This window comes from Dermacentor andersoni, chromosome 1 (assembly GCF_023375885.2).
Source record: "Dermacentor andersoni chromosome 1, qqDerAnde1_hic_scaffold, whole genome shotgun sequence".
NCBI classification, from domain to species: domain Eukaryota; kingdom Metazoa; phylum Arthropoda; class Arachnida; order Ixodida; family Ixodidae; genus Dermacentor; species Dermacentor andersoni.
In genome coordinates, this window is record NC_092814.1 from 296710408 (window position 1) to 296724475 (window position 14068).

At 46.1% G+C, this 14068-nt stretch overlaps 1 protein-coding gene across 5 annotated transcripts in view; it reads right to left on the minus strand.

Annotated features, from left to right (window-relative positions):
- Window positions 1-839: 839 nt before the first annotated feature.
- The window catches only part of LOC126548575 (carnitine O-acetyltransferase-like), a 51269-nt gene continuing 38040 nt past the window's right edge, over window positions 840-14068 (minus strand). For 4 of the 5 annotated variants that reach the window (XM_055063316.2, XM_050196811.3, XM_050196809.3 and 1 more), the window contains 4 exons: window positions 8479-8601; window positions 6616-6814; window positions 5094-5231; window positions 840-1562 (listed from right to left, as the gene is read on the minus strand). In XM_055063316.2, coding sequence (XP_054919291.1) covers window positions 1347-1562; window positions 5094-5231; window positions 6616-6814; window positions 8479-8601 — 676 coding nt within the window. In that variant the 3' untranslated portion in view covers window positions 840-1346. The remainder of the gene's footprint in view (window positions 1563-5093; window positions 5232-6615; window positions 6815-8478; window positions 8602-14068) is intronic. The other variant, XM_050196823.3, reaches the window with a different exon arrangement.

Genomic DNA, 14068 nt, shown 5'->3' on the forward strand with positions numbered 1-14068 from the left:
TACTGAGTGCCAGATGTGATTGTGATTATCTCGGAAGAAAAGCGCTACGGAAGGATCAAACAAAATGCAGTTGTCTGCGAATACGATTGCTTTCCAAGTTTCTAACAAACGTATGCCATATAATCGCAACATATAAAAAAAGGATAATTAACAAAATTGTTTTGTGTTTGCTGACTCTAAATACTTGTGCGCGAAAAGTTCGTTCACCAAAGCGCATAGACCACCTGTTCAAGCAGAGTTCGCAAAGTTAGCATAGCATTTTAATTAAAATGTATTACTTTGATGGCTCTGTATACGACATGCAAGATAGCCCCACGTGGACAAAAACATCACCAGTAAAACAGCAGAATTTGCATCCAAGAAACGCAAGGTGCTGTTTTTAACGTACACGGCAAGGACACACTCAGTCATGCTTATTCCTACCCGTAATCCGTGCCTGCACGGAGCCAGTCAGCGTTCAGCCAGTCAGTCACCGTTCCAGCTTTGTGGGGAAATCAATGTGCGGAATTTCGCACATCGTTGCACTTATGGCTTGACTCGCCTTCGTGTTTATACTATGCGTAATTTCAGGCCCCCGTTAACAGTTCATACTTCGCTTTTCCCTTCCCCAAATAAAAAAAAAAGCAAAAGCAAGAGGCGCACTATCTGCATCTCCTGCGGTGATAATCTGGACACCGGCCGTCAAATTCCGCCATGTGCATTCGAATCCGCGATCGTGTCAGCCCTGATTGGCCCCACAAGGCTGGTACGGCCTCTGCGATTGGATCAAAACGCCGACATGATGGAGTTCGACAACATGGTTCAAGTTGACCGTGTCTGGCAGAATAGCACCCCTGGGCTACGATGGAAATGCTTTTATTTGTTTCTGCTTTCCTTCCTTATTTCTTTCATTTCTTTCTTTCTTTTCTTTCTTTTTGTACATTGCTGCCTTTGAAATGGGGTTTAACTTATTTTGTTGGAGAGTTTTTGCAAGCGAAGCTAGCGAGCGCTAGTTAAACTGCCTGCAAGATGACTAGCCAAGATGACAAGATGCTCTGCAAGATGACAGCCAATAAAATTTCTGAAGCACTTCCGCGTTGTTACAGAAATCGCCGAATGTTTCGTCTTTCTTTTTCTCTTTCTCTGAAGTTCGGTTCCAGAAACTTCGTGGAGTCTGTACAAAGTCAATTTGAAGATCTGGCGTCGTCCCGGCACTGAAGGGTCGCAGCAGGAAAGCCCGCTTTTCCTGTTCAGAGATGCGCGCATCGTTCATGAAGAAGGTCGCGAGCGCAGCGGCATGCATTAGCGCCCGACATGTGTGGCTATAGGTCCAAGTTCGTCGGGCTTCGCGGTGGAGGTGCACGTTTTCAAAGCTTGGCCTTCTGCAGCGTGATCAGGTTGTTGCCGAACTCCTTGAGCGTGGTCTCCAGCGCGTCGCGAAATTTCACTGCCGACGTCTCCTTGTTGCAGTGACGAGTACAGATGCTGAAGCGGAACTGGTTGCAATGGTTGCTGTAGCAGATGCCGTAGCCCCCGGGCACCGAGTAGCCGAAGGTCATGAGGATGTCGTTGTGAGCCGACACCTGCGCGGACAGAGAGTGCTTTTCTTTTTTGCTATTGCTTATTAACGGCGATAGCTGCGCGAGGGCGGCGTTTTGTGGTTGGCGGTGATGCGATCTTATGCGGGGCTGGCCGGGCGTAACGCAATGCTCGGGATCTGAACGCAAGTCGTGCAGGTTATAGTAAGGCAATGTCTTAACTATACTGAACCATGCCACCGAGATACCCCGCGCCGTACATATAACGCTTTGGCGTTGAGTACGAAGATTAAAGGGATCCGAAGGGTTCAATCTTTTTTTTTTTTTTTTAGAATTGATGAAAACTGGCAATGAAGCGATAGAAAGCATAATGCTATCAAATTATTGTTTATAATTTCTTCACGTGTTAACCTTCTAGAAGTTAACGGTTCCAGCACTGGAAAAAAAAGACTGTTCATCTGTCATCAATAAAAATAAAGCAACTTCGGCCACGGAGCCTCGTGACTTTCTTACGACTCAAGGCTACATCGCCTGGAAACCAAATCACGATCTTACCGGCACAAACATAAAAGAAGAAGAAAGAGCAGAAAAACAAACAAATCACAAGGACTCAACAGTTTTCCAAAGCTATATATACCCATACGATTTAGCTCGCCCATCGTGCATTTCATTTATTACATGTTTAAAGATGATGTGAACGCAGATGTGAAAATTCTGATGATACCTGCGCATTCTGAACCAGTATAAGTATATATTGCGAGATTTGTCATGTTTTTTACTCTTCAAGTATGCCTTATATCAGCTTCCTGAAACAAAATAGCGCATACCATCACTTGTCAGTGCGATAACTGTGTATAACGTGACATTATGATTTCTCCCGTCCAATGAGCTTTCAAAATTTTCAGACCATCCGCGAATTCGTAAACATTGTGCTTCTATTTTTTTCAAGTTTGCCAATTTCTCAAAAGTGCTTTTAAAAAAAATCAGGCCTCTACCAAAATTTTGCTTCCAAGAGTCAGTAGAATCGAACTTCCTCTCTCAAAAGTACAAGCTTTAGCTCGCGCCAAACTCCGATGCCGCCTATTCAAATACATGTAAAATGCAGAAACACTCTTCTGAGATAACCATTAGGCCGATTTTAATGAAATTTCTTGCATTTGAGAAAGAAGTTAAATTCTAGTGACTGTTCGAAGCGAAATTTCTATTTAGGGCCTAAATGTTTTAAATAGAATTTTCAGAAATATGTAGGTTTGAAAAAAAATAGAAGCACGAAGTTTACAAATTCGTAGCTCTGCACCAAGAACAATATCGCAGCTCTGTAAACCGCACCCATTACAGCATCCAAAGCGGACAAATTTCATATGTTAGTTTATATTTTATGTGAATCTGTTACCTTGCTTACAAGGGTTCTGCAAAAGTTCTACTCACAACTTCGTGGTCTTTTTGAAACCCATGTAGAATATCCGCTTTAGATGTATTTTAGGTGCAATTGACAAAATTGTGATATCCTTTTTGACTGCTGAGTTACAGATAGCTTTGTTTTCTGAGAATATGCGATTTTCGCCAATGTTGGTAAAAAAGTTGGCGACCTAAATCGAAAATTCGCAACTAGCGGTAACCAGATTTAACTTTTTATTTTAAACACAACAAACCTCATCAAATTTGCTGCAGCTGTTGCCGAGAAAAACGATTTCTCCTTGTTCATGCATCTATATATGAGGCCTGGAGCTAGAGCTTCCTCTTAATGGAATACGTTATCTGCTCCTAGTATTCGGTGGATGTTGTCACCTGTTTTTGCAAACTAAGGGCATATTACTTTGACTGCACGGTGAGCTATCGTTTATAAACGTTCGACGCAAGGAGAAAAACAATACAGATCTGCGTGAAATTAACAGCCGGCTTTGTATACCGGGTACAGTGTCAATCACACTTGTCTCAGTGTCAGTCACACTTGTCTGGACTGGTCGAGCGGCCGGCTGCAAACTGCGCCAGTGTCTCCTAGCGGTATAGCTGCATGCTGGTCTAGCTTGCGGCCATGCGTGGCCGTACTATGGCGGCGGCCTGTACTATTTCTCGCGAACGATGGTGACCAAATCGGCCGCCTGAGCACCGTATATAAAAATTTATTTCACGTGCACACTTATGTCTCGTGTTCTACACGACGCATAACCGACTAACGGCCGAGTCCGCCCTTGTGACGCTTCGCTCGCCGTCAGTGACACTGTAGAGGATAATTCAGGGCTCGTGTATCGTATAATGATTACTTTTTTTTTCGTTGTTTTCACCGTTTGTCATTAGCTCGCACGCCGTTACTGCAAGGACCAATCAATCTGTGCGACGCATATGACAAGAATGCAACCGAAAGAAAATTGTCTTTACGCAATACGCCTCGAAGTTCATTTTTTGTACGGAAGTCACCATTAGCACGGGTAGCTAATGAATTATATTTTGTGCACTGTTTTCCGACCGCCCAATATATTTCAAACTATAGCAAATCCGATAATGGGGGTTATATTTACAAAAAAGTCGCAGTTTCGCCCTTAAGGCGAAGCATCGTATTGCGATAGCAAATTAGTAGACAGCTATACGAAGTAAGGATATTAGTTTTGTCGGTCATATAAACTCGTAAACATGCGCTTACTAACTAAATTAACAGGCGCATGGTGTCACGCGCGCACAGGCAAACACATTCGATGAGCGCGGACACTCGCTGTCAAAACACTGGCGCGAGGAAGAGCGACAGCAGCAGCGAGAGAATTGACCTCAGTGCTGCCTCTCGCTTCAATGCGAACTAAGGGTCGAAAACACAGCGCACACTACGCTATCAGCCCTCGGCGTCCCTAGACTCTGTACTCATCGCAGGTCGCTTTCAAGATAGGGCCCGCGCAACCGCTCTCAGCCGCACCATATGCAGTCTCCACCGGAGTAGAACCCCCCCCCCCCCCGGTGCTTTGCCTGCGGTGGAAGACGGCGCGCTTCTTCACCGCCTTCCTCCCTTACGCGCGCGAGTTCAAGCAGCCATCCACGGCTCACCCTCGCACACTTTCAGTCTAACCTACAACTTACGGCGTGCGGCCACGGTGTTATCGCACTTGTACTTTATGAGGAACCTCACGGCGACGGCGGAAATGCGCCTGGAGTGTCCATAGAATTGCTATCGCAATAAAACTTCCCTTATGTTACTGCCGTTCGCAAATGGCCATCGTCGGGGTGGTCGATTCGTTATCACGGTAATCGCTATCGTGAGTGCGGTGGGATGCGAACATACAATTCGTGCATGGATCCCGTACTTTTACTTGAAAATTCCATTGGCAAGTACAGTTACAATCTGGCAGCTCGACATAAAGGGCTTAGCTATACACTCCTTCCTCTTCTTCTTGACCGTTATAATATTAGGAAACGTATTTTTCGTGGGTTCTGCATTCCAAAGTTTGCGTCAGCGGTTGTGTATCGACAGCTGATGTGCCCACGAGTTTTATCGTCAGAAGAGCGGTGACTTGATGGCGTCAAACATTACAGCTGTTTGTTTGTTTGTTTGTTTGTTTGTTTCTTTGTTGCCAGAAATAAAGCAATCACCTGGCTGGTGGATAACTCATAATTGATACTCTTGATGTAACCGGGGTCCTTGTAGAGTTCTGGCAGCGGTCGATCCATTTCCTCCGCAACTTTTTTGAGACCGAGGAGAACTCGATCCACTCCTTGCCCGTACATTGCCTGCCAGAAATAGACAAAGAAGGTCACAGCTTTCCGCCCCGAATGTGCCTAATGTAGAGACGGCGATGTCCTTATCAGTCACGCTCAAAAAGAGACACGAGCGACTCGCAGAAAAATAATTGTTTTCAGCTTATTATTTTTCTTTATTCATTCGAAGAACGACAAAAGAGCTTTGTTATAGGTAAAATACTTCTGCGAGCAAACGTAAAGGGACCAAGAGCTTCTCGAAAAAATCCGAATTCCTTCGCAGCCTGTAATTGATAGTCCGAACTTGATTGCGTGATAGGTCAGTGTACTCGTTTATTTTAAATGGTATATACGTCTAATGTACGAAATAATTCGTTTCTTCCCCCCCCCCCTCTTTTTTTGTTGAACCTGTGGTTCAGATATAGACTATTTTACAGAGTTAGAGTGCCACCATCACTGTTAACAGGAGCGTTTTCTAACTGTATAAAAACTAATGCGCAGTACTACATTGTTGGATCGTCAACAAGGAAGACTAGGTCAATGTATATGATGGTTCAAATGACTCGTTGATAAAATGTTGATTATGTCTCTCGTTTTTGTCTCTATCTCTTTCTCATGTTCATTATTCACTCATTTCTTATCTTTTTGGTATCGTATTTCACGCGCAATTACGTCGACCCAGTCTTCTTTAGCGTCGGCACTTATTTCACTCTTTTTTTTTTCACCAAGGTGTCATGTGGGCTGACCCCGGAGATGTGCAGTCTAAGGTGGAATGTGGTTAATTTTTCTACTATATTGGCACTAATTACATCCGTAGCGTTAATTTGACCTACTTTGTGACTGATTCTCGCTTCATGTGGTCACCGCCGAAGCCGCATTCCAGACACTATTGCATCGCGCGGGCCCAGTCCAAGTGAGCTCGCTCCACTTCCCAAAAGGGTGCCGTACGGCGGCTTTGCCTCAACATGCCGTTATCTGCGATGGTGCACCCTTTACAGGGTATAATTCAATATCGTTAATTTTCGACAATATTGGCGCTAATTACTCCCGTACCGTTAATTGTACCTACTCTCCGGCTAATTGTCGCTTCTTGTCTCGTTGAGGCCTACATTTTTATAACTCTTGCGACTCGCTACGATGCCATGTAGGCGCGAAATTGCCGTTTTTTTTTAATTCTGGAAGTGGTTACAAGATACCCAGATACGACTATACTCTTGTTCGTTGTTGACCGCTTTTGAACAACATTTGTCTAGCTACTTCTGAAAAATTCATCCACGTGGCATTAATCTTGCTTTCAGAGAAAATTCACGCCAATAGAGTTTATCGACTTTTTTTTTCTGCACCGAATACGATGGCAGTGCCGACGCATCTTCATAACGTCACGTTCTGTATGTATCGAGCGCCGCGAGATGCTCACGAGCGATGCGGAGTCCTTGTGGACGCCAACAGCGTTCCTGAGTAGGGCGTCTCGCTCGGCCACGTTGAGCTTTCCGCTCAGGTACTCGCGGCAGAACTGGTCGCTCTCCTTGGACTGCGACCGGATGGCTTCGGTGCGCCCCAGCAGGAACATGCGCGTCGACGCACTCTCGTACGTCGCCGGGCTGTGGCCGTGCAGTCTGCGCATCGCGGCCGCCGCAAGCTGGCATGACGTCGTGCGCTTTGTCTCCGGGATTACCTCCGCTTTGCCCCCTGTGGCCTCCGGTGTGATCTCGGAGGTCACGAGACAACAAAGTTTCCTACAAAATTTACTAGAGGAAGATCTGCAGGCGCTATAGTGTCTACAGCAGCTGCACGTATACGGGCATGGTGGTTCAGCCGGCATGGAAGTGATGGGTATAGTACACGTATTTGGCCTAAAGCTCTGGCTTCAAACAAGCTTGTTTATTTTGCAAATTCATGTGCGCAGAGTCCTTTTGCCTAAATACATTTAGAAAATTATGATTACTCGAAAATGTCCGCCAATAAAGGCACATAACCCGTAACAGATAAAGCAACAAGAACGTCTCAAGCCGCAGGCACGGAGATTAGACAGATCTACGTACACGTACTATACACATCATTACTGATATAGCTGAAAGATCGAGACGCCAGAGTTCCCTCTGTAGTCATCTCAGTGGGATTACCATTCTATGAGAGCATATCCTCGTGCACACACACTGGTCGCAGCGTTTTTTTTTTTTTCTTTTCTAACGCGAAGCTTTTTTTGCGAACCCTCCCGGACTTTCCCGAGCGTGGCTGCTGGGCGGTGCTGCTGTTTTGACAAATAGCTTTCAAAAATTTGAATTATGTTCACGTTGGTCGGATCGAACCTCGGTCCTCCAACACAGCGGTGTGATGCTTTAACTATTAAGCCACAGTCGCACATATGATTATGTCGTGCGGGAACAGCGCTAAGGACACGGACGAAAGTAAAGGCGCATAGAAAACGACACGTTTGGCTGTTCAGGTTCCGAGCGGAACATGAACAACTAAGTAGCCCATGTTTCCACGTTAATAGACTTCTGTCGTGCCAACGGCAGCTAGCTCTTTGAGATGATCGAAGCGTGTGTCACATTGCGTAGCACGGGTGTGCGAGAGAGCACATGCGCGCCGCCCAGTTTCCTTTACGTCAAAGTCGCAGGAGTGAAATGGGCAAGTCTTCACATAGATTTCAATATGTGCGCTGGATGTACATAACTTTTTTTATTTGTTTTCCGTCGCAGTAGTCACGTGAAGCGGCAACCTAACATTTCCGACGTATACACACTACAGAACCTTATTTCTCTTTCTCAAAACTTCTCTATCTACCTTGTACCGTTGCCAACGCCTGTAACGGATCCGGTCCTACCAATCTCTTCCCTACGTTACCTACGGCTCTCGCTGGTTGAATACCTTCGCATTCGATTTGAATGTGCTGAGTGGTCTCCGGATTTTTGCTGCATCAGACACATGCCTCATCTTGGTGCGAATATTTGCTCCCGTATGTTTTTGTCATTAGGCAACCAGCTTGAGCCTCAAATATCAAGGCACTGCCTTATGTTATCGTACAGATTTTCCCTTCTAATTTCTTTCTTGCCATTCTTGTAAATCTCTACGGCCTTTTTGTTTCCATTCTTTGCATCCAATTCACTGTCTCTCTCACTTTCTTTTCGATGACTCCGGGTTGTCTATTTACATTTTCCGTTACCCTGTACTTGGTCGCCAACTTCCTTGCCAACCGCTGTAGTGACATGCGCGCCTCCTACGCAGTTGGTTCAAGAATCATGGGACGCAGTGATTGTCCCATACATGGGAGACTAACCGGAAGAAGGACAGCTGGAAGGCCATCTGGATGAAGCTGTCGGGGCTCATACGGCACGACTTGACGAAGTCCTTGCCGTACTCCTCGAACCGGTGGTCGATGACGTCCACGTCTCGTGCCAACCTTACGATGAATGAATGAATGAATTAATGAATGTTATAGCGCGGGAAAGTTCCATTTATTAAATTATATGAAAGAAAGCAAACGAAAAAAATCATGCAGATCCCACGCACTGTGGGAATCGATGTAAGCGAAGCTTTCTGTGCTGGTTGCTTTGATTGACGATAATTAGCGGTGATGTTGACGGCGAAGGTTTAATTTCTTCAATGTTTAGTCCAACACGAAAGTGGTGAGTTGATGTTAAACGTTACCTCGCGTGCACCACTGCTGTTTGTCTGTGTAGTACACAGAACACACAGGGAGAGGTGTTTGCTTTAGGCGTTGTTGTGCACCATATTTCATGACCTCTGAGAGGGTTGAGCATTGTCATTGCCTCACATGGCACATCGCATCGTGGCAATATTAAACTTGAATTGGATTATGGGGCTGTACGTGCCGAAACCACGATCGGAATACGAGGCATGCCGTAGTGGCGGACTCCGGATTAATGTTGGCACCGTGATGTTCTTTAACGTGTCCAGAAATCTAAGTGCACGTGCATTTCCTATTTCGCCCTCATCGAAATGCGGTTGCAGCGTTCGGGATCAAATCCGCTGCCTCTAGCAATGCCATAGCCGCAAAGCTACCGCGGCGGGCACAGAAGTGTTGATTTGATGGTCGACCGGTTCCGTAGTGTCGCCTGGACCCTTCGGGGCGTTTTCATTAATGCGGCTCTGCTTCTGCATTCCCTGCGTAATTTGTCCGCTTGACATATTTGCACGATGTTTATTTTTCAGAAATAGCAGCAACGTACTGTACCGTACCTTGAACTTAAGCTTATCCAATTTCTCCGCAAACGCCGTCGTATAGTAGTATGGTTTGCTTGCTTTCTCATGTCAGCTCCCCCCCCCCCTGGTATGGAAACTGCCTCTTCTCCTCCCTCCTCTCTTCAGTTCTATCTACGTCCCCTCTGCACTCGCACGTTAGTAGAAAGGGAAGTGCTGCAATTTCTGCAATGCTTTTGAGGGAGGTCATGGATAAAAACAGCTTTCAAGAGGCTAATGTGGCGACGCCCAGGGAGCTGCAGAGGGCATTGTGCACATTCGGCGCGGTGGGGTCCAAACGAGTTTCTCGCATCGCCTTTCCTCTCTGTCGCGCTCCTGTCATGTATAACACGCTTTGGACCACCTCGCGACGCGGTGTGCCAGACAGCAGCAGCCACAGCGTCAGCAGCAGTGGGAAAGTCGAAGGAAGAGGCAAAGAAAGCTTCGCTTTAAAATGAAGCATGGGTAGTATATAGCTTAAGTGGCATACCTCCACGTGCAGTGCAGTTATTCTGTTTCTCTGTGTCTTCCGAATTAACTCGCAAACGCTTAAGCTCATTTTATAGTGTTGTAAGCGTATACGTCAGCACTTTCAATTGAATACATCTAAATATCCCAATCCCCCGGTATCGCGAAACCATCGAGACACTCGCTATGTAAGTTCGTCAAAGATGCGGAGTGAAATGGTACAAAAAATTGCTGGCTCTCCCGTAATCGAGAGTAGATGTAAGCATGAAATGGCAATCGGCAAAGCAGATTGGTTGGAAATGATACTAGCCACAATCTTAAAATGGGTGTAGTGCATTTTCGCAACGGCACACCCCACCACACCAACCCGCACCATGTCATACTGTGCATTGCTCCATATGGACGCTGCCCAGCTAGAAGAAAACCGGCTGAATGCGGCTTGCCAGGCAGCGAAAGACGCCAAGGAAGCACAGCGCACTGCCTAGCTAGAATAAATGAATTGAATTTTGGGATTTTACGTGCCAAAACCACGATTTGCTTATGAGGTACGCCGCAGTGGGGCACTCCTGATTAATTTTGACCACTAGAGGATCTTTAACGTGCTCCCAATGCACGGGACACGGGCGTTCTTGCCTTTCGCCTCCATCGAAATGCAGCCGGCGCGGCTGGAATTCGGTTCCGTGACATCGTGCTTAGCAGCGCAACACTATAACCGCTAAGCGGGTTTTAAAAAGTGAGGGTGCCTATAAATGTGACTGCCTTCAATTTCGCCATTTAAACAAGTGCCCCTAAGACTCTAGTTAAAGGTTAATATCATCATCATCATCATTATCATCATCATCAGCCTGGTTACGCCCACTGCAGGGAAAAGGCCTCTCCCATACTTCTCCAACTACCCCGGTCATGTACTAATTGTGACCGTGTCGTCCCTGCAAACATCTTAATCTCATCCGCCCGCCTAACTTTCTGCCGCCCCATGCTACGCTTCCCTTCCCTTGGAATCCAGTCCGTAACTCTTATTGTCCATCGGTTATCTTCCCTCCTCATTACATGTCCGGCCCATGCCCATTTCTTTTTCTTGATTTCAACTAAGATGTCATTTACCCACGTTTGTTCCCTCACCCAATCTGCTCTTTTCTTATCCCTTAACGTTACGCCCATCATTCTTCTTTCCATAGCTCGTTGCGTCGTCCTCAATTTAAGTAGAACCCTTTTCGTAAGCCTCCAGGCTTCTGCCCCGTACGTGAGTACTGGTAAGACACAGCTGTTATACACTTTTCTCTTGAGGGATAATGGCAACCTAGTGTTCATGATCTGAGAATGCCTGCCAAACGCACCCCAGCCCATTCTTATTCTTCTGATGATTTCAGTCTCATGATCTGGATCCGCGGTCACTACCTGCCAGGGGCGTAGCCAGGGGGGCTTATGGGGCTTCAGCCCCCCCCCCCCCCCCCCCCCCCGAAATTTTTTCGTGCTGTCCATGCGTTGCCGGCCAAAACAACACCCGGCGCTGGAAATCATGCTCGAGTTTGTCTAGAATGTCTTTCTCACGCTCGAAAAAACATTTTAGCGCGAACATTGCGAAATCGGGGTGGATTTCGCGGCAACGCCCATGCACCGGGAGTCACATAAAGCAAGGACGCCTATCCAAGCACACAGTTTCAAAGGCGTTTTAATGGCGAGCGGGCTCGTCATGGCAGCTCGCTGAGGCCGCGCAATCGGGAGCGCTTGGATTTCAATTCTGACACTTTATGGCTATAAAGTTCTAACTTTTGATGCGAAAGTTGCATTGATATTTCCAAAGTCGTGCTTTAGATATTAAATTCCGAAACTTTGTGGGCTTAATGTTGTTATAAACATTTGACGCCAAAGGTGCATTGACTTTTCTAAAGTCCTAGATCGGAACATACAACGAGACAAGCCAAATCAACACACTATCAGACAAGTTGACAAAACACGCAGCGAGATACGATGAGACGAAGCGTTGTGGTGGTTCATTTGTGCCGTCATGTCGCATAAAAAAATATCAACATTTTTTTTCACCTACGCCAAAGCATCCATGTCAAGACACTAAAGCCAGCCAGGGTAACTACGTTCTTATTTATTTTTTCTACTTTGGCTTTTATTCGTGAGGACACATTGAGCCTCTTCGTTCTCGCTACCCTACCCGCGGGCTGCCAGAGCCGGCCAGAGCGCATGCGTTTTTGTTGTGTTGCCCCGAAACCACCGCGCGGCGTACTTCGGTGCGCGTGTGGTTTTCTCTGGCCGAGTGAATTTTCGCCTGGCAGAGTTTTGGACGCCTTCTGGCTAGCAGACGAGAAAAAGTACCAATGGTCGCTCACCGCCATCACTGTGAAGACTTCACGGATTACACCGCGTTCGCTTGAGCGCAACCTCTCTGGAAAGCCTTGTCTCGCCGATGTAAAATACCGAGCACTATGCGTATGGTTCTCGGTGGACCAAGCGTCGCACGTTTTCTTCGATATTCATTCGGTAGCCACATTAGGTGCTCACAGTAGGCATTTGATTGTGGCCAGCATGCTTTCCTTTGCCATCGTGCAATCACCCCCAACACAAGTGCAAAAGTTGATGAGCTGATGAGACAAGAACGGAGGATAAACATCGATGAACTGGCAGAGCGTGTGACCATCAGTCGCGGTTCGGTTCACACCATAATTCACGAACATCTCGGTCATCGGCTCTTGTATGCGCAATGGATGCCCAAGATTTTGAACCACCGCCAGAAGAAGGTTCTGCGCTGCCTTGACTCATCTTATTCGGTATCACAATGCGGGTGACGACTTCTTGTCTGCAATTGTGATCGGGGACGAACCATGGTGCCACTACTACGAGCCTGAAACACGACGGCAAAGCTTACAGTGGAAACATTCGAATTCACCGCCCCCAAAGAAGGCAAAAGCCGTCATTCCCGCCGGAAAGGTGTTGTTTACTATTATTTTTTTCGGTCGTCAGGGGCCATTACTGATAGAATTTTTTAAAGCCGGAGAGACTATCAATCGTTTCCGATATTGTGAAACGCCGGATCAGCTGCGTGTAGCAATCAAGAACAAGCGACGTGGAAAATTGACGAATGGGGTCATCTTGTTCCACGACGTGGCTATGGCGTTGGGCTGTGTAGCACGAAGTCGCGGGATCGAATCCCGGCCACGGCGGTCGCATTTCGATGGGGGCGAAATGCAAAAACACCCGTGTACTTAGATTTAGGTGCACGTTAAAGAACCCCAAGTGGTCGAAATTTCCGGAGTCCTCCACTACGGCGTGCCTCATAATCAGAAAGTGGTTTTGATACGTAAAACCCCATAATTCAATTTTTAATTTTTCCATAATGCCCGTCCCCACGTCGCTGATGTGGTTAATACAAAACTGGCAAAGTTCAAGCGACAAACGCTGCAACATCCGCCATACAGCTAAGACCTGTCGCCTTGCGACTTCCACATTTCGGGGCAAATGAAAAAACAGCTTAAGGGAAACAGATTCGTGTCGGACTATGACGTGAAAGAGTCAGCTGCAGATTTGTTGAAGCAGCAACCTAAGGAGTTTTATGAGACGGGAATCACCCGACTCGTTAATCAATGGGATAAATGTCTAAATGCTCATGGAGACTACTTTTAAATTAAGTACCCCCGTTTGTCATATATTTTCATTGGCTCACTTTCATTTGACTCGCCGTCGTATATTTTGCAGAACGGCTTTATATAGGTGCTCTCTGTTGGGACAATAATTTCGGCGCAATTGCTCACGATACACGACCGGTGACAGCTGCTCTTGCGTAATACATTGGAATAAATGACAGCGTCATTGAGATTTTTCACTGGCCGTTGCATATGTACAATAATGTAAACAAGGTTGTTGAATGACAAAGTTTCATTAACATATTTGTCCTCAACTTGTTCATTTCATGGCCTTTACATTTTTCATATCAGTGGCGTGCACTGCTTTGCTGGTTTCGAACTGATATAGTTCTAAGGATCGTGTGATATTTCCTTTACTTGTTAAATAGACAAAAACATCGAAGCATTGATATCAGTTATTTTGAGCACAATTTCTGGCACATACGAGTATATCTTTTTATTAAAAAATACACATATTACTTGTTTTGACAGAGCGTAGCGTTCAAGAATTCGTTTGCAGCATCTTTGGCAATGGCAATGCAGTTATTATTCATGTATTTGATCTCT